Raw genomic sequence first — 23,065 nt, 5'->3', positions numbered from 1 at the left:
GGAACTACAAAGCTACAAAACAAAGTCACTAAACAGGAAAAAAACACAACAAAAATAGCATTAAAAGTAAGAAAGTGTACCTTTTCAATTTGTTTTTGTTTAGTCAGTTCTTTTTGTTGTTTCTCTTTGACTCTCTCCATTTCTTTTTGCTTTTCTGATGCTTTTCGATCCTGAAGGGCAAAAATGACAATAAAATAAACAGCTGCCCAAGGGCCTTGATATGCTGTGGGCTTATCTGAGTTCACTCAAAACTGCTAGGACACCTGATTATGCTTCTTTTAATGGACAGGTATGTTTGTTAAACGTAAAAAGCAGATTCCAATCTTGAGTATTGTTCCAAGGCAGACATTGGTGATTGGTCTTTTTATCTTGGGCTCAAATTCTATAAAACAAATCCTTTTGAGTTCTCTACAACACATTACTGCATCTATAAGCATCTTGCAGACTATATTCTATTATACACACTAAATATACCTTTTCCCTTCCATTCACAAGGATACTGTCCCCTAAAGAGATTCTTACCAGTTCTGCATGGAAAGCAATCTGTTTCGCCAGTCCAACGGAGTCACAAATCTAAACACAAATCAGATCTTAAATCATCTGTAAGAATCTAACAAAAATGCCTTTAAAAGCATGCCACAATCCCAAACGAGGTATGATAGTGTGCTAAAGCATTTTACAGTTACTTCAACTACTGGGTTGATTTGTTTTCAGTACATAAACTCTCTCACAGAAATCCCATAGACAGCTGGAATGGAACTAACACCTTAGAATCCATGACAGAAAATGACTGCAATCAGAAAATGAAAATGGATACGAATATAACCATCACCAATACCTTTTCCCCTTCATTATTTGATTCAAAGATATAGCAGATGGAAGTTTGTCGACTGTCAGCTCTCCCTCCTGAAGTTCTAAGCACAAATCCAAAGAGGCGCTTATTCTCCTGATGGGTTGCATACAAGACTACATTGGGCAAAGGAAACTGCCAGAAAGGATCAAATACAGAGATATTAAAAGTGGTTTCAGACATTCTGTATAGATTTTCACTGTACTGCACGGTACTTCAATATCAAAAACACACAACCACACCTGAGAAAGTTACAACCTGACGGAAGATGTAATTGCCAAATACCAAACAGTGGGTTAGAAGGGAATTATTGCAGATAAAAGAGGGGATTACATATGCAATGACATTCAGTCATCTTTCTAAATGTGAACACTTAATTTTTTTTTAAAAGAGACATCTATACAAGCTGCATTTGTGAGCAGCTGCAAAGCTCTCAGCATTTGGTGCCAGATCAAGGCTCTTTTCTAAAACATCTTCTGCAAGAAGTTTAGCTCTCCTGAATCATGTAAGCAAGAAAGATTACATTTTTGTATTGTTTCAATAAAAATGCTTCATATTCTCAATTCCTAAAAGAAGTTGAACCAGAAATTTCAAATGAGTCTTAGCACAGAAGTAAGCTTTCAAATTCTGAAGGCCCCTACTGCAGTTGTTACAAACTGACAGCATGGGAGTTCTTCCTCACCACACAGGAACACACGTAGAACACTCCATTTGCACCCAGTTCTTTACCTCACCTGTAAAAGCTCACAGCTTTGGGGCAGTTCTGAACTTAATGCCACAAAGAAGGAAAAATAAAATAAAATAAAATATATATATATACACACTGTGTATATGAAGAATATTTTATATGCTTAGCATTTCCTTTTATAGAAATGATAACAACTTAGGGTACCTGACAAATTGAGCATCTTTTTAACACCCAAATAAATTAAATGACCATAAACTGCGCAGAGACAAGGGGAGGGGAGGCATAGTTTTGAAATACAGAAAATAAAGACTGCTATTAATGAAGAATTAAGCCAGCCATATTTGATTCCTCATGAAAATCCCACCTTTTTTTTCATGTGCATTTACTGTAAAGAACTAAATAAACCAGCACCATGCAACACTGTAAATTTGATTACAGAAAAACTAAAAACCCAAAACAAAAGCCAAAAAAAAAAAAAAAGGCAACAAAAATGTTTTGGACGTCTGAATCCGTTCCAATCTTAATTCCGTTAATTCCAATTGTATCAACCAGATGGTTAAAAGAAAATACTCTTATTTTCCTAAGATTCTACCCTATCAAATTGTGGAAAAAAATGTTTTAAAAAACTTCTTTCTCCTACTGAGCTCACTCCCCTTAAACCCAATGTTTGCATCAGCCTCCCAGTTTCTGGGGAAATCTGTCTGGAAATCTCATGCTGTCAGTGATTTCTGCTAACATTTAATAATATTGTTTAAAAAGTAGAAGAATTACTTTGCTGGGTATTTATCTTAAAATGTAAAGTTACTTACTCGTAGTCTTGTAACTTGTGTCTGTGGATCAATTAACCTAAAAATTTGGTTTTAAAAACAAACCAGAAAGTAAATTTTACCAAAGTGAAAAATGTTCCTTCTGTAAATAAACATCAGTACAAGTCAGGAAGGAAACTTACTTTAAACAGTCACAAGTGACTAATAAATGTGATTCTGTCATCCTGAAAATGTTATGGATGGCCCGAGCTGCCAGGATTTGACGCATTGTTTCATAAACAACATCTGGACTTTCATCAGACTTCACCTCCATAGAGCCAAGAAACCTTACAATGAACAACTGATGAAGAATTGAATCTAAGAGAAACAAAAGTACTGAGTAAGTGAACTCCATGTGGGGGCTTCTGTTCAAAACTACTTCCAAGACCAAAGCTGTACTCAGTCAGGAAAACACCAGACTTCCAATAAATTGAAAAGAGACTGTGCTTATGAATTACAGATACAATTACTACGCAGCAAGACATATATCTTTCATTTCAAGAATACAAAAAATGCAATAAAATAGTTTTATGTCATATAGCAGAGAACATGAACCAGGACTTTCAGACAGCAGTCTGATTTAACTGAACTTGTCCGATACACTGCTACTGTAACGCAACTAAACACTCTAAAACTGGTGGTAAACAAGGAGAAAAGGTGCAGGTAAACATACTAAATCAATTTGTAAATTCTCTAATTCAATTTGCATTGGAGTTGTTTTTTTTCTTTTTTAATTACCTTCAGTTTCAGATTTTGAGCCTCCCGTTTCACCAAAAGGATTTGTGCGTCTATTAAAAAATGAAAACATTAAACCAGGAGTCAGATTACAGGAACCACTCATGAATAATGTAGTCTCATGCTGCATAAAATAAGAACAAGATCATGACTTGACAAACTTGTAATCTGGAGCAGTAACTATGATAAAGGCAAGCAATTTGTAAGGGCAAGAAATGTAACTGGGAATAAGACAAACTGCCAAATGATGGGGAGAATAGCAGGTATTGTTGTCCTACTGCTGCCACAAAGAGTTTGGCTCCCATGGCATTTTGTATACTTGAATTAAGCCCAAAGGAACAAAGTGTGACAGAACAGCTTTGGGAAATACAGCCAAACACTACTCCTTTCATTACTCCAAAGGAGCACCACACCTCTTAGCACTGTCTCAAGTTGATGCATTATCTACTGAAGAAAAGTCACTGGTTTTATTTCAAATGCAGCTTTCTGAAAACATCACTGGGGTTTTACTCCTAGAGGGTCAAGAGAAATATGGCCGTTTCTGGCTCACAGAAGTGCTATCAATTACAAAAAAAAGTGAAAATACTCTAGGCTTCCAAGTCTATATTTTTAAAAGCAGTAAAGCCAATGCTGATAAGAACATGGGGAATAGGGAAATTAGTTAAAATAAACTTATCAAGTGCTCATAAACTTTGAGTTAGGTTTTATAGGGGAGTAATGAATGCACCACCTTCTTTTTTAAGTGTTCTAAAAGCAAATTTCAGAACTAAGTCAGAGAAAAATTATGTGAATCTCTCCTATTAGGTGGAGGTTGCATTACTACAATGCTTAAATAATGAGGACTCCATTAAGAATCCTCCCATTGAAATCTGATCTGTGTAAAAACACTACAGATAAATTCTGTTAGCAAGTTTTTTTGCTTAAACTTGTCATTCAAGACAAGATGGGAACAGTAAATACAAAATCTCATGAGGTCTCACAAAATAAAAAGATTATGTCATCAGCATCGGAAATTAGGGTAAGTGCATATATTATATTTATTAAAATTTGTTTTAAAGTAGCACGTTGCATTCTGTACCAAACACTGCAATTCTTTACTGATAGAATATGCAAAACTCTGAATCATTTCTATATGATAAACACAATTTTGTAGAATTAAGTTACAACTGATGACATGAATTTGGCTGAAGTATTAAGCTTTCCACTTCCTGGAGTAAAGTTCAAGATTGATTTTAAAGCAGTATGTTCTTAATGATGTAGTTAGCCAAATGATTATTCTGTTAAACCAATCAACAAACAACTGTTCAGTGGGGGAAAAAAAGGTTGCATGTATACCATTTTCTCATACATATGAGTTAAACAACTAGAAGTCATTTTTCTAGAGGGCAGGGGAATACAGAACACACCACTGTGACTTTTTTTCCCTTAAAGGAGCTGGAACTGCAAATATGTTTTCTTAATATCTGAATTCTGTACAAGTAGTTCCAGAAATGCAGCGCTGATTTACAGTTTTTTATTATCATTTTTGTATGGGAAAATTGAAAAAATTGAAAAGGTTTTCCTATTTTGGAAAGAGCTGTTAGACAATTTTAACTTGTCTATATGTGAGATCACTCTAGAAGCCTAGATCATTTTCACTCACCTTTCAGTTTAAGAAGAGTGTCATCGTATGCCATCATCATCTGGAGGCAGGGCTACCAAATTTCTCTTGAATTTCCAAGAGGAAATAACCCAAGCTGCTGGGTGAGCAAGCAATAGGAAAGGAAAATACTTTGTGAAACCAAATTATTAAAATAAATCAAATAAACAAAAGCATTAGCTGTTAAAGCAAGAAGAACTGCTGCAAATTAGAAAACAGCATTTTGAATCTAATTATGTAAATAAGTAACATTTTATAACTATATTTAACAACAACAAAAACTTGTTGGTCACTGTAAATCTGTAAATTATTATTATTTTAAAACAAGAAAGAATAGGGACAGAGGCAGCGGGTGTGTGTGGAGCTGCAGCCTAAACATGTTTTTTTTAATATTTCTTTTAATTTACATTTAATTTAGGACTTTATTTTTTCTTTCTACATTTCCTACCTGCCTGACTGCCCTGAAGACTTTGCTTGACCAGGCAGATCTTCACTAACTGGAGATATTATGTCAAATTGAATAGGAGTGTCAGGGGCAACAAGTGAATCCAAGGACAGCGCAGACAGAGCGGCGGATTCGGAGCCCAGTGACCCCGTGCTGCTGGTGCGGGCTGCGGGGGGCCGGGGTTGTCTGAAATGGAACAAAAATGAAAATGAAGGCGTGTTAATTTCAGGTTGGTTGATAATCAATTAAACCAAAGGAAGATGAATTTAGTATTCCAAAACAAAACAAAATCTAAAAACTGAAGAGGATAAGACATAGTCAAATAATCAGAGCCTACATTCCAAACCGATTTAAGTCAGTTATAGTTACTATTTGCACTAATAATGCCATCAGGTTAACATCAATGTACAACTGTACACAAAATACATTACAGTCTAAGGTCTGCTTCCAGGAGTTGTACACATTAAATAAAACTCAGCACGAATACAGAGCACAATCAAACCAGATGTAATGTAACCAAACTTTCTAATTGGCAAGAAATCCGGATTGTTTGTAACAATGGATGCTAAACAACACTAGCAAGGCACATTTGAGAAATGTTCCTCTAAGTCTATCAAAGTTTTCACTCTGAACATAGAAAGCTGAGGGTTTTTTTTATGAATTTTTTGTTGTTGATGATTGGTTTTGTTTGTTTTTTTACTGGAACTTAATGCAAGATTCTTTTCAGAAGTGCTCTTCAAGTGCCCACAGTTCAGCAGCTTACACAGTCGGACGCATGCTCTCGTGCCTCTGCTGAAATGAAGGCGATGGAGTAACGGCCTCGAGAGCTGACTGGTTTACACGTGCAGCAATTTCCTGCAACAAGTAAATGAAAACATTTTCCTCAAAATACAGTGCCAGCTTTTAGTTTTAGATGCAATTGACAGAAATTCTAAACTGTCCCCTTTCAGTAACGTATCTCTAGCATCTTCAAACTTGTCACATTTCGTGCTGTTCACTTTCTACACCTGAGTAAATGCACTTGCTTTATAATGCTGCAATCTGTCTGATAAAATAAGCAAACAGATATAGGAAGAAAAATAAAGATCTCACTTAAAAAAAAAAAAAAAAAATGTACCTCTCGACTACTAACAAAACATAAAGACTCAAAAGTCTGCACTTGAAATCTGGGAATGTTTAAATGTTTCTTTAAACCAAGACAGGAACGACTATCAAGATAGCCACTTTACAGTGTTATTTCAGCAAACACTAGACCTTTCAAAGTTTAAGAATTCAATTTTATTCTTTTATTGAAATTACTGATTCAGAAGTGTCAGTATTTAATATTGATGGCTTTACTTCATGGGGTAAAGCCAACAGTAAAAGTCCTGAAATAAGGAGGATTTTGGAGAGGGAAGATACAGGAGACAAAGCAGTGAAGAAGCAAAGTTTTGTGCAAGTGACTCAGAAAATGAGAGTATAAAGCCATTGTGAAGTGAGAAGGCAGTGGTATCATAGGAAATAAGAGCTGGGAGCAATCTGTTTTCAAGTAGTGCTTTTCAGAAGATATTTCCACTCTTCAAACAAGTTTTATTCAGCAACTGACATTCGTAACCCTAAAGCCATCAGAACTGTAAAAAGGCTCTAAAATATTGGAGTTCTAATAATTATACAGGAGTCACAGCTCTTATTATTCTCTTGAATTCATGCACAATGTAAGTAAATACACCTTCACTGATCTAAGGGCTTTGCACTCCTCTACGCCTGGACTAAACAGAACCTCAGCTTTGAGCTCATCAGAGCACGTGCCTTCAGCGACAGATCCTGGTGTTATTCAACTGCTCTAACCACAGTGCTCATATCTACTATAGAAGCACTGGAAAGCTTCCTTCCACATAACCCATCACTGCTTCAAACCTCAACAGCAGACCAAAGAGTATGACTTCTCTTTCTGCACATCATACACATAGTTCCATGCTCTGTTACAAAACAACAGATTTTGTTGGGCCAACTCCCCTGGTTTAGGGAATAATGGTCACAGCTTAAGTTTATATCAGTATAAGTTTATATTTATAAATACAAAGCATAGAAATAAACTTATGACACCAAACTCTGCACATGTACACCAATTTCTAAATCTTCAAAAGTCAAATAACTCTTTTATAAAGTGAAAACATCTTTCCTGCAAAATTATGCTTATGTAATTCACCAAATTTCAGTTTGCTCTGGTATAAATTAATTACATGCATCCATCCAGATAGTTGTCATATTCATTTGTAGCAAACTATCATCTATCAAATACAAAAAAGGAATCCTGAAGCTGTCAAAACATTGTATCAAAGAAGCCACATAATTTTTACCCTTGCTACAGAAGTACTTCAGAAGACTGAAAGAATTGGGAGTATGCTTTCATAGATGTAAAAAGCCACACAATGTGAAGCTTCAGATGAGACATCTGGGAAGTACTCAGCTCTGTGCTATCCAGTCAGACCAGTTAATCTCTTGTTACTTTTGTGTGCATCCATGTATGAAAGTATTAACTGATGTGATACATTTTGGTGACATTTACCTCAGGGTTTTCACTTAGATATATCTGTTTAGATATGTTGTTTATTGTGCATATCCACTGAAAAAGAGAGGAAAAAAGAAAATATTAGATTTGTCATGGATCTTTCCAAGGAGTTTGATTAAAAACCCTGAGCACTGATTGCATGCAGCACCTTTTCCACCTCATTTGTAATTTCAGGGTGAGGCTAACACAGCCTACCCTTAAAAATAGCATAAAACAACTATTTTATCCCAATATAATAATAAAGATTGCAGAGAAATTCGAATCCAGGCTGAATGTACCACATTTTCTGTATTTCCTTATTCAGCTGTTCGCCCAAGCATGCCTTAAAGGGCTTTTACAACATTTTTTTTCTAATCCCACTCTATTATGGAAAAGGATTTAAATACAGTAATGTTTTGTCAGACTTTCTGAAAGTTGTTCACTATTTACTGCCTGAAGAATACAAAATGTGCACTCCAACTATTTCTATTAATGTATTCCCTTCTATGCCACAGAAAACTCATTCAATGCCATGTGAACCTCCTGCAAGCTTACCTCCTCATAATCCTTTTTACTCTCTGCCTGTAAGATCGAAGACCTGAAAGAGAATGAAAACCAAAATTTTGCCCATTTGAAAATGCCTCACCTGTCCTTTCAGATTAGAAACTCCCTTTTCATGTTTGTACATTGCACAAAGAAATAATCAAGTCTGAAGACACTGTGTATTGAGCGCAGACAACATTTAACTGGGGAAAGAAAATTCATTTTCCTATAACCTCTACAACATCCATCCACTTAACAGCAATAGAAAAGCTCATCTTTCTACTTCTTCCATGGTTTTAATTAAGGTCAAACTCTGAAAAATGAGAGCCTTCTCCTAAAATATGCAGTACTGTATCAAAAGCTTCAGCCTTTCAAAAATATACTATGGTTAATTTGAGCAATACTTCCTGAGCTGAAGCTGAATAGCTGTTTTTCTCTGATGGCCAACAAATTCTTCAGGAAACACAGCCAGCCTCATTCTGACAGCATCAGCATCATTTTTAGAATAGACAAAAGTGTGAAAAGACAAGGCACTGAGCTTCCTGTTTTTTTGGTGTTTTATTTTATTTTTTTTTACAGTTACTTCATTTATTTTGTATCTACTACTATTTTTCAGGCTACTTTTCAATTCATGTACATTACAATCATTTTTGAAGGGAAGCTACCTTATTCTGATATATGCATAATCTGAAAATAATAATCTGATAATAATAACTAACTAAGCTGTATAAAATTTGTTGTGACACACTTGTTTTCTCTGATAGAAAATATATCATCATATAGACTTAAGAATAGGTACGGTTTTTGCTCACTGAGAATTTAAGATAGAATTAAACTAGATACAGGTGTCTTATTTCTAACAGTCCACTGAAAAGTCATTTTGAAATGAATTAGAATTTAAATACATTAAAGCCATTGTTTTACAGCATAAACACTTAGAAGTTGGATACAGATTTAATGTAAGAGTTAAGCAGAGTGGTAAATCCACATAGTGCCATTTTCATTAAAATGACAGATACTCTGAACCTGGAGGTTTAATCTACTAGCCTTCAAAATAGTTTACAGGAACTATACACACATGATAAAGAAAATAGGAATTTCCATGACAGATTTTCTCTAACAAGCATCCAAAGCATTCTATTAAACTTGCCTTATTTGTTATTTCCCAGATATTAGAATTTACAAAACTAATTTCATAAAATGACCAAAACTACTTTTAAAAATCCCCAAATCAATAAGAAGTTAGCATCAGGAGTTTAATATAGCACTACAAATAATCTCACATGATAACATAAACACACATAAACACGCTCTCTCAAAGTACTTATTTCAGATGAAATAAAAACTGCTTTGGAGCTGCCCAGAAAAAGCTGGTCAAGTTTTAAGCCTTCTCTTTTCCCCACAAATTATCTTCAGTTTGAATTTGTTCTTGAATGCTATGGTATGACACCATGAATACTGTAATTTTATTCTGAAGTACTACTCAGCTGCATTGGCAGAAGCTGCTAGGGAACAAAAGCAGCATCACAATAAAGATAGCAGACATCCCAGACTGAGGTTCTAAACACACTCCAAACCCATCAAGCTATAATCTGTCTGGAGTCAGACCATTTTTCTTTTCTTAAGTAGCAAGTACATTTTCTTACAGATAAAACTAATGTAAGAATACTTACTTTTTACCATCAAAAGATGTTATTTGAAAACAGTACCGTCTGTCTTCACAGTCCACAGCCATTACTGAACAATTGTCTATGTCCATGACAAGTCCCCCAGCCACATCACCTCTTGCCTGGCTCATCAGATTTCCACCTTGAGTGAAGTAGAACTGTCTCTCCCAACTGGAAGATACCAGCCCTGTTTTACTAGAACATGAGAAGAGATTCCTGCTTAGTAGGTTAGGAGTTTAGCTGAGCTCTATAATTAGAATATTAAAAAAAAAAAAAAAAAATTACACGAGCAAGCCATATTGGCACTTAAAAAATGCCCTCATTTAATGTTTTAGGTTAGCTCTACAGCTAGATTAGTCTTTATCTGTTGCATATTTATTTCAAATCCACTGCTGGGCAAAGTTTACAAAAATATTTGCTTTCTTAGATTTAATGAGACTGTATTGAGATTAAAAAGACATCAGTTCTTTAATTTTGATTTACAGTTTTTACAGCACTGCTTTATGAAATGTGCATATTCAACTGATAGACGTTATCAAAGCATTTTATACCATCTCCAAACTCTACTTTCACTGGAAAACCTGAGGTAGGCATTAGCTAAGGTATGTAACACACTTCCCTTCTCCAAGTATTTTTATCATTCAGTGACATTATCAAAGTTTTGCTTAGAGCATGTTTGAGTTCCTTTTCCACCTCCTTCTTGCAGAAGAACAACAAAGGAACCATAAGTCAGTAATGCTTGTGGTTTAGCCTCCCTTGTTGTTCCGACACTTTCTTCAATATTAATTGCTGCAATTGTGTTCTATGGCAGGAATTCAGGTCTTATTCAGTGAATATTTCACTCTAACTGTTAATGTAAAATTAATTTAACTTTAAAAAAAAAAAACAACCTGCCTGTTTGGAGGTTATTACGCAGATTACTGAAAAAAATGTTATGGTTACAACTTATTTTCAACTACTAAAAATGACTTTAATAGCATAACAGCTCCCTCCAGTGGAGGAAAGACTACCTCATGAAACTGAAGGACGTTCAACGTGTTTTTAGGTTTGCCCTGTACAACTCAAGCTTGTGGAGTTTAACATCTTTAATCCTGGAGCTTTATTGGATACTTATACAAAAATACTTCCCACTGCAGTCTTGTTGGTTTACAATTACAATCCAGTGAAATTACACTCTCAAAAATAAATAAGGGGAATCCAACAAAAGAAACAGAATAGCTCTGATGTGACTTTGTACACTAAACTACATACTTAAGATCAGCATCACTTATTCCAAAACCATATAGCATATGCTTCTAGCTTTCCCAAAGCTAAACATTCCTTAAGGTTTAAGTAACAAGTTAGTCTTACTTCCTTGCATTGAGATAGCCAGCTTTCCGTGTCAGATTTCTATGGACAGGAAATTTCGCAGGATCAGGATCAGGCAAATAAAGTGGATCACTGGCTACTTCCAAGTCTTCTATAGTTTGCTGCATGTTCTCTATTTCACACTCCATTTCCCTGCGAACACTAAGGTAAGTTATGTGTTACTAACAGAGAATATATATTGCTAAGTGGAAACAGAAAAGTAATTGTGCAAAAAAAGTGCAAAATTTAACAAGAACAACTTACTTTTGTACGCTTGTGCCAATGTTGGTGAGAAATTCTTCCAGTTGCTCAGTGAGATTTTCTGAACCCATTTTAAAAAAACTTATCTTAAAAAAGGAGGAAAAGGGAGAACTTAGGCATGAATGAAACTAAATAAACCAATCAATCAATAAATGATAGGAAGTTATTTCAAAAAGAAATCTGGTTTTATTCCCTATTCCCAGCAGTCTCAGCAAAAGAAGCAGAATGCAAGTTTTTGTCTCCAAGTGAAGATAGATATTGACATTGCAAAAGAATTTTATTTTACAGAGAGGATGTGAACAGAGCAAGTGAAATGAAATATGTGACTGTAGAAACTTGTCTGGGTCAGTCCTCTAACTGTGGATCATGCCAAGGGGGACAGACAATATGATCTTAAAGCATTTCACTCCATATCAGTTCAGGAAAACTGCCATATAAATTGAATTTAGCTGTATGAAACATCAGAACAAGAAGCCACGGGGGGCAGTCCTGCCATTCCTTTTCTCAGATTCAGTAAAAAGCTGCACCTGAGCAACAGGTTGCACTACCTATCTCGTAAAGAAAACATTTAAAGCTTAGTTATTTTGTACAAGCTCCAAGTTCTCCAAGGGATGCAAGACTTCTTGGACATGGAAAAGTTTCAAACACTGTGTAGAAATTAATTCCTGCACTCTAGCCAGATGCTAGAAAGTTTCCAAAAAGCCTTCCCTGTAGCACCCGTCCTAAAATAAACCCATTATATTACACAAACTCAAATCGGAAAGATCTTGAGCATTCCAATTCTTTCACACCCTTGCTTAGAAACAGTAGTGATGTGATTTTGATAATTATCTCAGAATAGCTGCCACAGGAAGAAGCTTATCTGCCTCCATGTTAATTTCTAAGAAGGTGCACTTTTATGCAGACCTGCATGCATGGAAGTTTTAATCAGATATTTCTGTCTGTGATCCAGTAGAGAAAAAAATAAAACAAAATCAAGCAACAAGCTAACAGAGAACAGCACCAGCAACTGAGACCTCAAATTTAATCATCTAGAATTTGGATTAGAATTAAATCTTTCTATTTGGTGCCCAGATTTTCCCAAAAGATACTTAAATGGGAGCATGTCATGCTGAGATTCAAAAATGTCCTACAGAATTTTGAACAGAAAATGAATAGTGCTAACGGCACTTGGCAGTAAGTATGACAGCTACAGGGATGGAGGTGGGGTTTGCTTCCCTGGATTGTAAAAAGAGGTCTTGCAATGAATTGCAGTAGACTCTCAACTCTCATGAAGTATTCTTACATCTTCTTTCAGACCTATAGCTTTCAGAATGTGAAATTACCTGAGCTTGCATGTATCCTAGCAAGGGTTCTAACACAGCAATTTTCTTCTTGTACTGAAGAGTATTTAATGCACAGAAATAATGCATCATAGTCTGGTGCTGTTTTTTTCTGGAAGTATACACGTCTTCTGTAACTTCAGCCTTGATCTAAAGAGATACAGACAAGGAGAGGGGGAAAAAAGAATGTTTCAGTATGGTATTTATCACATGCCTTCTCAACAGCTTTATAAACAGCAAGGAAAAAAAGAAAGAACAATACAGTAATGTTCTCAGCTCAGCATTAACTCTTGTGTGCTACAATTCCCTTTCTGTAATTCACAGATGAGGGAAGCATGAAAAGTACACACAGTATTATACAGTATAAAGTACATACAGTAGTCAGTTCGTTACAAAACAACTGGACTACAGCATCACAACTTCCACCTTCTAGCTTTTTCAGTGTATTCAAGAAAGCTTATTTTTGTGTTCTGAAACAAACTGTCCAGAATGCTAAAACATCAACTACCAAACTTCAGGTGCAATCTGCTGTACATTATCTTTCATCACAAATACATACAAGACAAAAATTAATTCTCAACTCCTCTAGAAATCTTCTTATCAGCGTTTTGTTTAACAAACCTTTTCATTTTCCCTTCTTTTTGACAACCGACTGTATCGGATAATGGCAGCATCATGGTCTAAGCAATGGAGAGAGAATAAGGAATCATTTTGGTAAGTTAATCACTTATGAAACAGAGCATAAAAACTTTCATATCCCCATGTCCTGTATAACAACTCAAATAAAAGTTCTGCCATAATAAAGACTTTAATAATTCTTGCTTCTTCATAATTACTACATGGCTTCCAACACTTGGGCTGAAGATAAATTCTTACTAATTTCTCTCAAAGTCTAAGAACCTGACTCAAAATAGTGTCAACTGTCCATGAAAACCTCTAACTCATCTTTTTTGCTTCTGAAGTAATGAAGCTATCTAGATTAAGAGGACTCAGCAGAGCAAAAGCAACTACTGACAATTAGGAAGACTATCAGACAAATTTTAGGGAGATGAGATTTGTATTTTTCAGTCCATTTTAAGTCCTGAGTTTAAAAAGTAAGCTACACCTTACTCTTCACATGAATTTTAGAAGCACAATCCTAAATTATTTTATAACTACATACACATGTAAAGTATTGTTAGGAAGACTAATACTGTCTATTTGCCTTAATGCTTTGGTCCACAAAGCAGAAATTTACAAGATGTTCAATGATAGCTGGCTGCCTAAATATCACTGAAAATAAATCACAGCGTAATTGCTTTAGGCCACCCAACTATCTTCACTAATTTTCTAAGTAAATATTCTACAATAATACCATTGTATTGCAATATCTGTAACATTGACTATTTTACACTTACCATTGCTTGCAATTTGGAAAACTTCTTTTAGAGTTAATATCTCTACAAAACAACATAGCACAATTAGTGAAATATTAGCATACATACAGATATAGATACACAAAGACTTCTCACGCCATGTTACACTGCTGAAGAGGTGCACTTCATACCTCATACCATACTAAATTATCAGTACAGGCATCTGCAGCTGGCAAAGTCTGCTCCTACTTTGGATCTTAGTACCATTTATGTTGCTCTCTGACTTACAGAAATGATACTGTAGTATAGTACGTTAAGGAGGAATTTCCAAAGACTTTGAAAAAGATAATCAGTCCAAAAGCATCACCTACTGTTCTGCTCAGGGGTTTGGTCCTAGCTGGGGAAGTGAGAGCACAGAAGAATGGGAAGCATCAGGAAACAGAAAACCCTACAACACTGTGATTACTGCTATATGTGCAATTTCTCCTACCTAAAATCAGTCATGTTCTAGCTGTTTGTCCAGTCTCAGTCAGGAAACAGAAAACAGTACAACACATAGGAAAACTTGCTCTAATCTTGACTGCACTTTTTTGTCTCTTCACAACACAAACTAGCAAAAAGCTATGATTAAGTTTACTGCAAAGACAAAAAGTATTCAAAAGCTTTAAAGAAAGTATCTGTGAAGTACATAATGAAATATTGTATAATACTATGTTAGCTATGTTTAAAAAAATACCAGTGAGAAAATTTCATTTGCTATTATTACCTCTTCAGAAAATATTGACAGGAGGCCTTCCCAGGCTCTAAGCAGTAACACTAGCCTTGAAAAATTCACCGTTGTAGATCCAAGTTACTTTGTTTTTAACTTTGGTTTATATTTGAAACCCATTTACCACACCAGCCTCTTCAATTTAGCACACTAAGTAAAGTCTATCATATTTAGTTCTATTATTTTAGACCAGGCAAATTAAGCCAGATCTGTTAGAAAAATTTTAAGTTTTTCATCTTTCATTTACGCTTAGAAATTATTACCAGTAGGGTAAAAGAACAACCTTAAACCTTAACAGGTTTGAAGCAGTGATTGAGCACCTGGTGAGAAGGCAGGGCCAACCCAGGGGAGCTCAGGTGCAGGCAGTGCAGTGCAATGCAATGCCCCTGAATGAGCAGAAGGGGTGGAGAGGAGATCCACCCCTTCCCAGACCTCATTTAAAGGTTGGCAGTGGAGGCAAGGACACCTTGCTGGAGATCCTGCGTACCTGAAGCCTTCTAAGGGTAAGCAGATTATTTTCCTTTGTTTCTGTGTTTATGGTTTCTGCATTTAGGCTTATCCTCACTTGCTGTAGCCTAGGGCTTTGCTACCTTACTATTATTGCTGTGCTTTCTATTGCATTATCGGTGTTACAGTAATGAAGGAAATACTACAGTTTTGGCACTTCATCTTTTAAATTTAATTCAGCTTGTATATTTATGTTGTGATGTTTATATGTATATATTTATATATATATATATTATATATATATACAACTATTTCCTGACTATGCAAATTATCTGAAAATGTTTCTAGCAACTCCAAAATTTTCAACTTGACTAGCTGCTTCTATAAGTAGTACTTTTTGTTGTAATGTAGCAGTATTTAGTTCTTCAACTCTAATGCTCTTCTGAGTAGAAACAATTTATATCAGAAGTGTTAGGAGATGCATACACTTGAGAGCTGAAAAATAAGTGGAAGATCCTATCGTGTACAATAAGAGCTATAGAGGTAGAATGCTGTGATTTTTTGCTATTGATGTCATGGGTAAAAGCAGCATTTGTTTGACCACCCTACCTTTTAGATCCCTTTCTTTAAACTGAGTAATAGGAAACATCATTGCATCTGCAAGTTGAGTTGAAAGTACTGCATGGCAAGAACTGAGCTGTAAAATAAGAGAAAGAAGGATACTTTTAGGAAAACAGTGCTGAGACAAAAGAAAGTAAGCAAGCAAGAGAGGTTTCACTGAAATTTGATGTACAACTTGAACGTAATTTTTCAAATTCACTTCTGCAGCTACTTTCTTCTAAGGCTCCTTATTTCACCATCATCTTTACATAAAAGACTTTCACAGCATAGTATTTTCCCTTATTTCCTCCATCTGTACTCCAAATTGCTGTTGTGTCAGAAGATGGCCTCACACCTTCTGGTGACCAGTCAATTTATTTCTATAGCTTCACTCCAGCTACATCATAGTCCATCTTTCTCAGGTTACAGAAGATGATCCAAACAAAGTGTTCTTTCTATCAAAAAGTAGTGTTTAAACAGGAGAGATCATGAGGAAAAATCCTGATTCTTAATGATGCTAAAATATTTTTTCAGAAGAGTCAGTCACTCAGCCCGTCTCTAATATGGACAGCAAAAGGCTCCTTTATCAGTCAGGTATTTGAAATCAGGGGATGTTTTATAATTTTGTAATGTCATTTATCATTCTGTGATGCTTTTGGTTTTGTAGTTAAACTACCTTGATCCTCAGCAACGTGTACTTGCTTTGCTGAATCGATTCTTTACCTTTAAGTTATGTAACCCTAAGCTTATACTGCAACAGCAGTTCCACATCATCAAATGAAAGCCATTTCTGAACCTCTAATCTGAAGGCTACAGGATAACAAGTCAAAGTGAATACATGACAAAAAGTAGTAAAGTAACTGAAATAAATGCAAGTACTTGCCTCATCAATCACTTTTGCAAACTGCTGTAAAGTAGAATTCATAACTTCATCATCTCCCCCTAATGGAAAATGCTGCAAAAAACACAAAACAAAAACAAAAGGAGGTATGCTGGTTATAGTGTTTTCTGCCCTTCACGCAAGTATAAAATTCATGTCTAAGAATGTACCAGGTATTTATTTTAAAATGATGCAGTTCAAACATTGTGGGACTATTTTGTGAAGCCTTTTTTTTCCTCTTTTAATTGTCTCAGATAAAAAAGGTTTTTGGAAAACAGTAATAAATTCTCCATCACTCCTTTCCCTGCCTCCATCTCTTTCCCCCCCACCTCCCCTTCTTTCTCTCTTCTCTGCCCCTCCTCTTCTTAACCAGATGACAGGATGCATGAGAATGGCACAAGGCTGCATCAGGGGAGGTTCAGATTAGATATTAGGTAAAATCCGTTTGCCATGAGTCATTAGGAAGGGAACAGGGTTCCTAATGAGGTGGCTGACTGATTCCCTAAGCTGTCAGCATTCAAAAAGCATTTGGATAATACCCTCAGTATGCATTAACGTTTGGTTCGTCTTTGTAGGTCTTTTCTAACTGAAATATTCTAAAACAACACCAGAAATAAAGTCCCCAGAACTTAACATTCATCATAGTAAGAATTTAATTCTGGAAAACAGCCTTAATAGGACATATTTCTCTTCAGCAAACTTTGTGCACCGTTTTTCCATGCAGAATGGAAAGCATCTGTGTTTTTATTGGAAGAACTGATATGAAGATAGGCTGATTCTTTTGGCAATGATTTGAGCCACCAACCTTAATAGTTTGCTTTATCTGAATCAAACCTGAATACATTCTGTACCGTGCTCTGGGAGATAAAAGGCTACAAAAATACAGTCCTGACCACACAAACCAACAGTGATTTATAATATACCTGTTTCTCATATTCCTTCAGAAGCTTTGAAGTCAGATGAGTTGCTGCACTTAATTCATTCTAATTTAGAAAAAAGAAAGAAGTTTGTTACTTTTTAAGCTATTACTTTCCTTTTAAAATACATTATTTTTTTATTTTTTTAAATATTGCAGACATGGAACTTAGATGCAGGAAGCCTGATTACAGATTTTCAGAAAACCTAAGAATTTTGCCCTTTCTTTTCTATATCAATGGTAAGAGCTGCACAGAACCAGTATTTACAAATACAAAGTTTACAGCTTATACTATGCACAGTGATTTCTGTATTTTTTTGATTAGTATACAATACATATTTGCTTTAATTAATTTCAAATTTGTTCTCCTAAGAGCTTGATGTTTGTAAAGGCAAGAAAAGACTACAGTGGACTTCAGGACTACCTGGCTACCAACAGCTCTGACTTGTACCCACATGAGAGAAAATGCAACAATTAAAAGCAAAATAGAAAGGCAAAGTAATGGAAGAGTAATGGTAATAAGAAAAGCAAGACTAACAAAACAGTAAAAATGTCCAACAGTACAGGTATACAGTAGTTAAAAATACAGCCAGAAACTTAACTGTTCAGAAAAAACACAAAATAATTTCTGCCTTGGCATGCAAGTAGAGTTACTGACAGATGAGTAAAACAGTATGAATGTATTGTGGGTAAAAAGTTATCTCCCACTTGGTCGACACTACTACGCATAGTGAGACCTTCATAGCAAGTAATATTTGGGGAATGCAATAAAATGACAAGATAAGAAAAGTCTCTTTACTTGTCACAAGAAATTCTGTTGCAAAAGAAATCTTGTGTGACAATCAGAATTTCGATCTCACATGCAAAAACAATAATTTAATGCTTATGTTATAAACATGAAACACTTTCACAGAGTATAAAGACATGTATGCTTTGCTTATAAATTTTCCAAAAAAGCAAGATACAGAAAATGTGGTTCAAAAACTTTATAATGCATTCAGGAATTCAGTAACAGTACCTGTGCATCATATACTCTATGCATTGCTTGAAATAACTGATTGACATAGTTGGAAATTGCAGCTGCATCTTCTTCAAATACTCCCAGCAAAGAACGGGTCTGTAGGAATGAATCAGACAAGACAACGTGCCAAGTTAGCAAAGAAGTATTTAAATGCAACAGAATTTCCAAGTTAAGCAGCCGTGCTGCAGATTCCTTTCTGGAAAGTTTATAAAGTGTCTCTCCACCACTGTCTCCAGGAATGCTATGTGCTGCATATCAGAGAATTAGAAAAAAACAAAACTGTATTTTAAAATGACACCCAAGCTCAGTCTTGCTGGCACTACCAGCCTGTCTCCAGGTTAAAGGAGTACATTGTCAGACAGGACCAAGAGATGAGGATAAGTATTAATTAGAAGCATTGGAATTGTGAGCTACTGCTGGTGTATCATTATGGTACATCCCCAAGGAAAACTGACTGGAAATAAGCAGTGTGCCAGGTACACATTTCTTCTGCAGAAAGAACAGCTGTGGCTTTCTAGCACTCTCTCTTCTGCACAAGCAGCTGCTGGCTGTGCTGGGATACGTAACACATCTGCAATAGCAGCCAATTCTGTGCCCAAAAAGCTGAGGAACTGAAAGTAACCAAATCAAATGACAAATAACTGATAGAATCTACATCTTCTTGATATGTACACTTCTTTTCCCCCCATCACTTCACAGTGAGATGATCTGTTCTTTTGTCTGCTCTCCCCAGCCTGTCACTCAGCCTGCCCTTAGCTGGTGCCACCCACAAATGCACCTCCTGCATAACTTTACAAGTGGACACTCTCTTTATTGCTGTCCACATACTGGACTTCAAAACACTGACCACTACCATTTAGGTCTAACTATTGCACTATTTTTTTCCACCCAGTTGCAGTCTGTACTTCCCTACTTTAGGCCAGAAGGAAGTTGCTGGAGACAGATCAGAATCCTGGGGTAAATTGGCATGAATGACATTCCCTGCTCTTGATGAAATGACTGACTAGACAAGAAGGCAATCAGGTTGCTTAGGGATAATTTGTCCTTAAGTTTAATTAAGATGCTTACTCAGTGCTCTTGCATCTTTGCATTTGGAATCAGTATCAGCAGATAGCTTGGCAAAAGGGGGAAGAGCAGAGAATGTAATTGTAACTGCCCAAGCTACATTCATTCTTCCTAAGAAAAAGCTGCGTAGTGCTGCACTAAAATACTGGCTGTGATGCTTGGATGCAAGGCTAATCACTTGCAAAACCCACAAAATAAACCTTTAACTCTTAACTTCTTGGCAAGAAGACTATGCTTTCATTTTTAGGTTCATACTAAAATTAATGTCCAGACAGAAAATGAAGAGAATTGGGACATAACAGTTTTTTTTTAATCCTTCACAAATTGTTGGTTTCAAACACTGGAACTTAATTCTCTTCCATAGCATCCCTCAGGCTGAGTAACTGTAGGTTCCTTGATTAGGAACGTATGAAACTTATAGGGCTTGGGAAGAAAATGAGAGAGCAACACAGGAGATGAGGAAAATCCCTGAGATCAGTGGAAAGCACTGGATTGCACTGCATACAAAACATGGTAATAAAAACTTGCAATGTGCCTTAGAATGTAGTTCATCTCTCCTTGTATAAACGTTTATCAAGTGTGTTGTTTGAGCACTTGATCATGAAAGCCTCCTATTTAACTCAAATTGATGAGTGGTTGTCCCACAGATGTGATCATACCATATAACTCCTACAGGATACCTTAGGGGAAAGAATGTACATGAGCAAACAGCTTTACCAACACAGCAAATCACTTTAATGATGGTTCTTGTTTATAAAACAACTGGAAAAAGTGTTGGGGGGGTGGGTGGAGGAGGAAAGAGGTGGAGAGCTCAGATGGTTGCCAGGTGTGGCAACATGTTGTGTCACCCTAATAGCTGTGAGTCCAGACGTATGAAAGAATGCAGAAGAAAAAATTACATACTACCATAAAAACTGAATTATATACTCATGACCTTTAAACCGAGCATTAACAAACCTGACCCTGCAATTTGAAAGTGTTACCCTGTTTGATTCCTGGATTATATTTGCTCTCTAATATTCTGTAACAGAAAACCCTGTGGAATAAAAGCATTTCTATGGGTTTTATGGTTAAAATATCACTTATTGACTTCAAACTGACAATGTTATTATACTGATGGAAAGAAAACTGAAATTGAGAAGTTATGACATGCTGATTATTAAAAAATGGAGGAACTGTTCACTCACGTTTCTAGTGAAAAACTGAGGAGCTCTGTATGCTCCTTACGATGCTTTCGTCCCATGTATGTCAGCAGCTATACTAGAAGCTACCAGTAAAAAGCAGCACAAGGAAGCCACCTGTTTGGAAGTCAGTTAACTGTCAAACAATTCATGCCTTCAGACGTGCTGTATTGTAAGAGACACGAGATAGAGTCTCATTAGCACTATAGAGTCCTGTGGATTTTTTGTGGTGCAACAGTTTGGAACTGCAAATAAGAGAGCAGAAACTCTCTGAACACATATATATGCACACTGAATATGTGTACAACATATGTACTATCTGAACTGTGCTGCTTTGCTTCTCAAAGACAACATAACGTGTCATTTGGTTTATGTCTAAAAAGAGAGCGGTTTGATTTTTATCCTGCACCAAAAGGAAATCAATGGTTTATTCACCATCTAAGAGATCTTCCTTCCCTCAGACGCAGAGCAAGTTTGATGTGAAGTTCATATAAGTTAGCATCTCAAACGTGTCTAGTGGTACTGAATTGCAGTGCACAGCTCAGCCCTGAGAAACTGTCCGGATTAATGCTCTTTTTTAACATGACAGCAGAACAGTACAAACACCCAGATGTGGCAACTTCTAAAGAAAGCAGGGTTTCCTTTTTCTTCAAGATGTTGTCATTTTCAATGTATTGATTTCAAAATAAAAGAAATGCACTGATGTAGAAGACTATAGAGCTATAGTTGCATTCTTCTAAGGGTGATTACTGAAATCTTATGTTGGCTGGAAGAGAGAATTTTATAGCTCTAGTAGAAAATGTAATAGTTTAAGAACATCAACAAACAAGGATTGTGTGAGGTTTTGCTAGTCTGCATTTATCAAACAGAAGAATTCTAGAATTCACAGTTATGTTCTAAAATGTAACCTTTCAGCCTATGCTTCCCAAATGACACTTCAGTCTTACGTGCTTGAAAAAAACCCACCTCAACATCCCATTGGATAGAGATCTTATCAAACTGACATTGACATTCCTATAAATACAAACAGTTCTGATTTCCATCAACTGAGAACAGATGTTCAACAGACAATTATGTTAAACTACTATTACTGTGACACTTCCATATTTTTTTTCCTCTTTGTGAGAGAACATCAGGTCTGGTCTCCAGGCCACAGACCGTACAACAAACCAGATCTTGTCTGACATCTGGTACCAGAGCTATATGGGACACTGTCTTTTGGAAAGCAACGGTACACCTCCTACACAGCCTTCTTTTCCAAGCTGTCCTTCCACTTGATCTAGATTTGTAACAGTCGTCGTCACTGCCATTAAAGGGATTAAAATTCTCTGTTTGGCAACTGGAAGTTTCTATGGCTGTGGAATCAAAACTATCAACGAATGTGCTATTGCAGCATTGCTATTACAGCTATTACAGCACTGCAACTCGTGTTCATCTGCATAAACAATGCAGCAAAACGAGGATCTAATTCAAAAGAGTGAATAATTTATACAGATATTCACACCGTAAACTTTTCCATGCCAAAAAAAAGCGGTGGTACAAAGTAACTGCTGTTGTTGCAGGCAGCAGGGGAGACCTGTACTACGGAATGAAGCATTTTGTGCTTGATGGCAGCACGAAATAAACGGCCTGTAATAGCACGGCATCGCTGACAGAGGTCAAACAGCAGGAATGGAGGCGAAGATACCGGAGCAACTGCAGCCATCTCGGCGCCGCGCATCTCCCACTTCTCACAGCGACAACAAACGCCACGAACGCCCGTCCGTTAAAACGCTCGCATATTTCGCGCAAGACGAAGATGACCGAAAAGCCACTCGAGACGCGAGGTCCGGCTCTATCGCTACGAGCGCTCCAAGGTACGCACGGACGCGGCCTCAGGAGCGGCGGCACGAGGGGACGCTCCGCTCCGCTCGCGCCCCGCCCGAAGCTGACGCCGCTGCGCGCCCACGCTCAGCCCGCAGACGGCGATGTGCCGCGCACGGCGGCCGCCACCGCGCC

The 23,065-nt window shown here is 36.5% G+C and overlaps 1 protein-coding gene across 1 annotated transcript in view; it reads right to left on the bottom strand.

Moving 5' to 3' along the window:
* The window catches only part of APPL1 (adaptor protein, phosphotyrosine interacting with PH domain and leucine zipper 1), a 29,128-nt gene that overhangs the window by 5,750 nt on the left and 313 nt on the right, over positions 1 to 23,065 (bottom strand). Inside the window, exons 2-21 of the mRNA XM_085235904.1 lie at positions 18,819 to 18,917; positions 17,808 to 17,867; positions 16,888 to 16,959; positions 16,014 to 16,101; positions 14,231 to 14,272; positions 13,455 to 13,513; positions 12,837 to 12,983; positions 11,515 to 11,597; positions 11,254 to 11,412; positions 9,910 to 10,098; positions 8,249 to 8,291; positions 7,712 to 7,768; positions 5,927 to 6,018; positions 5,167 to 5,349; positions 3,083 to 3,132; positions 2,488 to 2,662; positions 2,348 to 2,384; positions 839 to 985; positions 523 to 573; positions 81 to 170 (exon numbers count right to left, since the gene is read on the bottom strand). Coding sequence (XP_085092030.1) covers positions 81 to 170; positions 523 to 573; positions 839 to 985; positions 2,348 to 2,384; positions 2,488 to 2,662; positions 3,083 to 3,132; positions 5,167 to 5,349; positions 5,927 to 6,018; positions 7,712 to 7,768; positions 8,249 to 8,291; positions 9,910 to 10,098; positions 11,254 to 11,412; positions 11,515 to 11,597; positions 12,837 to 12,983; positions 13,455 to 13,513; positions 14,231 to 14,272; positions 16,014 to 16,101; positions 16,888 to 16,959; positions 17,808 to 17,867; positions 18,819 to 18,917 — 1,923 coding nt within the window. The remainder of the gene's footprint in view (positions 1 to 80; positions 171 to 522; positions 574 to 838; positions 986 to 2,347; positions 2,385 to 2,487; positions 2,663 to 3,082; positions 3,133 to 5,166; positions 5,350 to 5,926; positions 6,019 to 7,711; positions 7,769 to 8,248; positions 8,292 to 9,909; positions 10,099 to 11,253; positions 11,413 to 11,514; positions 11,598 to 12,836; positions 12,984 to 13,454; positions 13,514 to 14,230; positions 14,273 to 16,013; positions 16,102 to 16,887; positions 16,960 to 17,807; positions 17,868 to 18,818; positions 18,918 to 23,065) is intronic.

The sequence above is a fragment of the Meleagris gallopavo genome, chromosome 14, assembly GCF_905368555.1.
Source record: "Meleagris gallopavo chromosome 14, MGAL_WU_HG_1.1, whole genome shotgun sequence".
In the NCBI taxonomy this organism is placed as follows: domain Eukaryota; kingdom Metazoa; phylum Chordata; class Aves; order Galliformes; family Phasianidae; genus Meleagris; species Meleagris gallopavo.
Note: the sequence above shows the minus strand (reverse complement) of the source record. Positions and strands in the feature narration are given on the sequence as shown.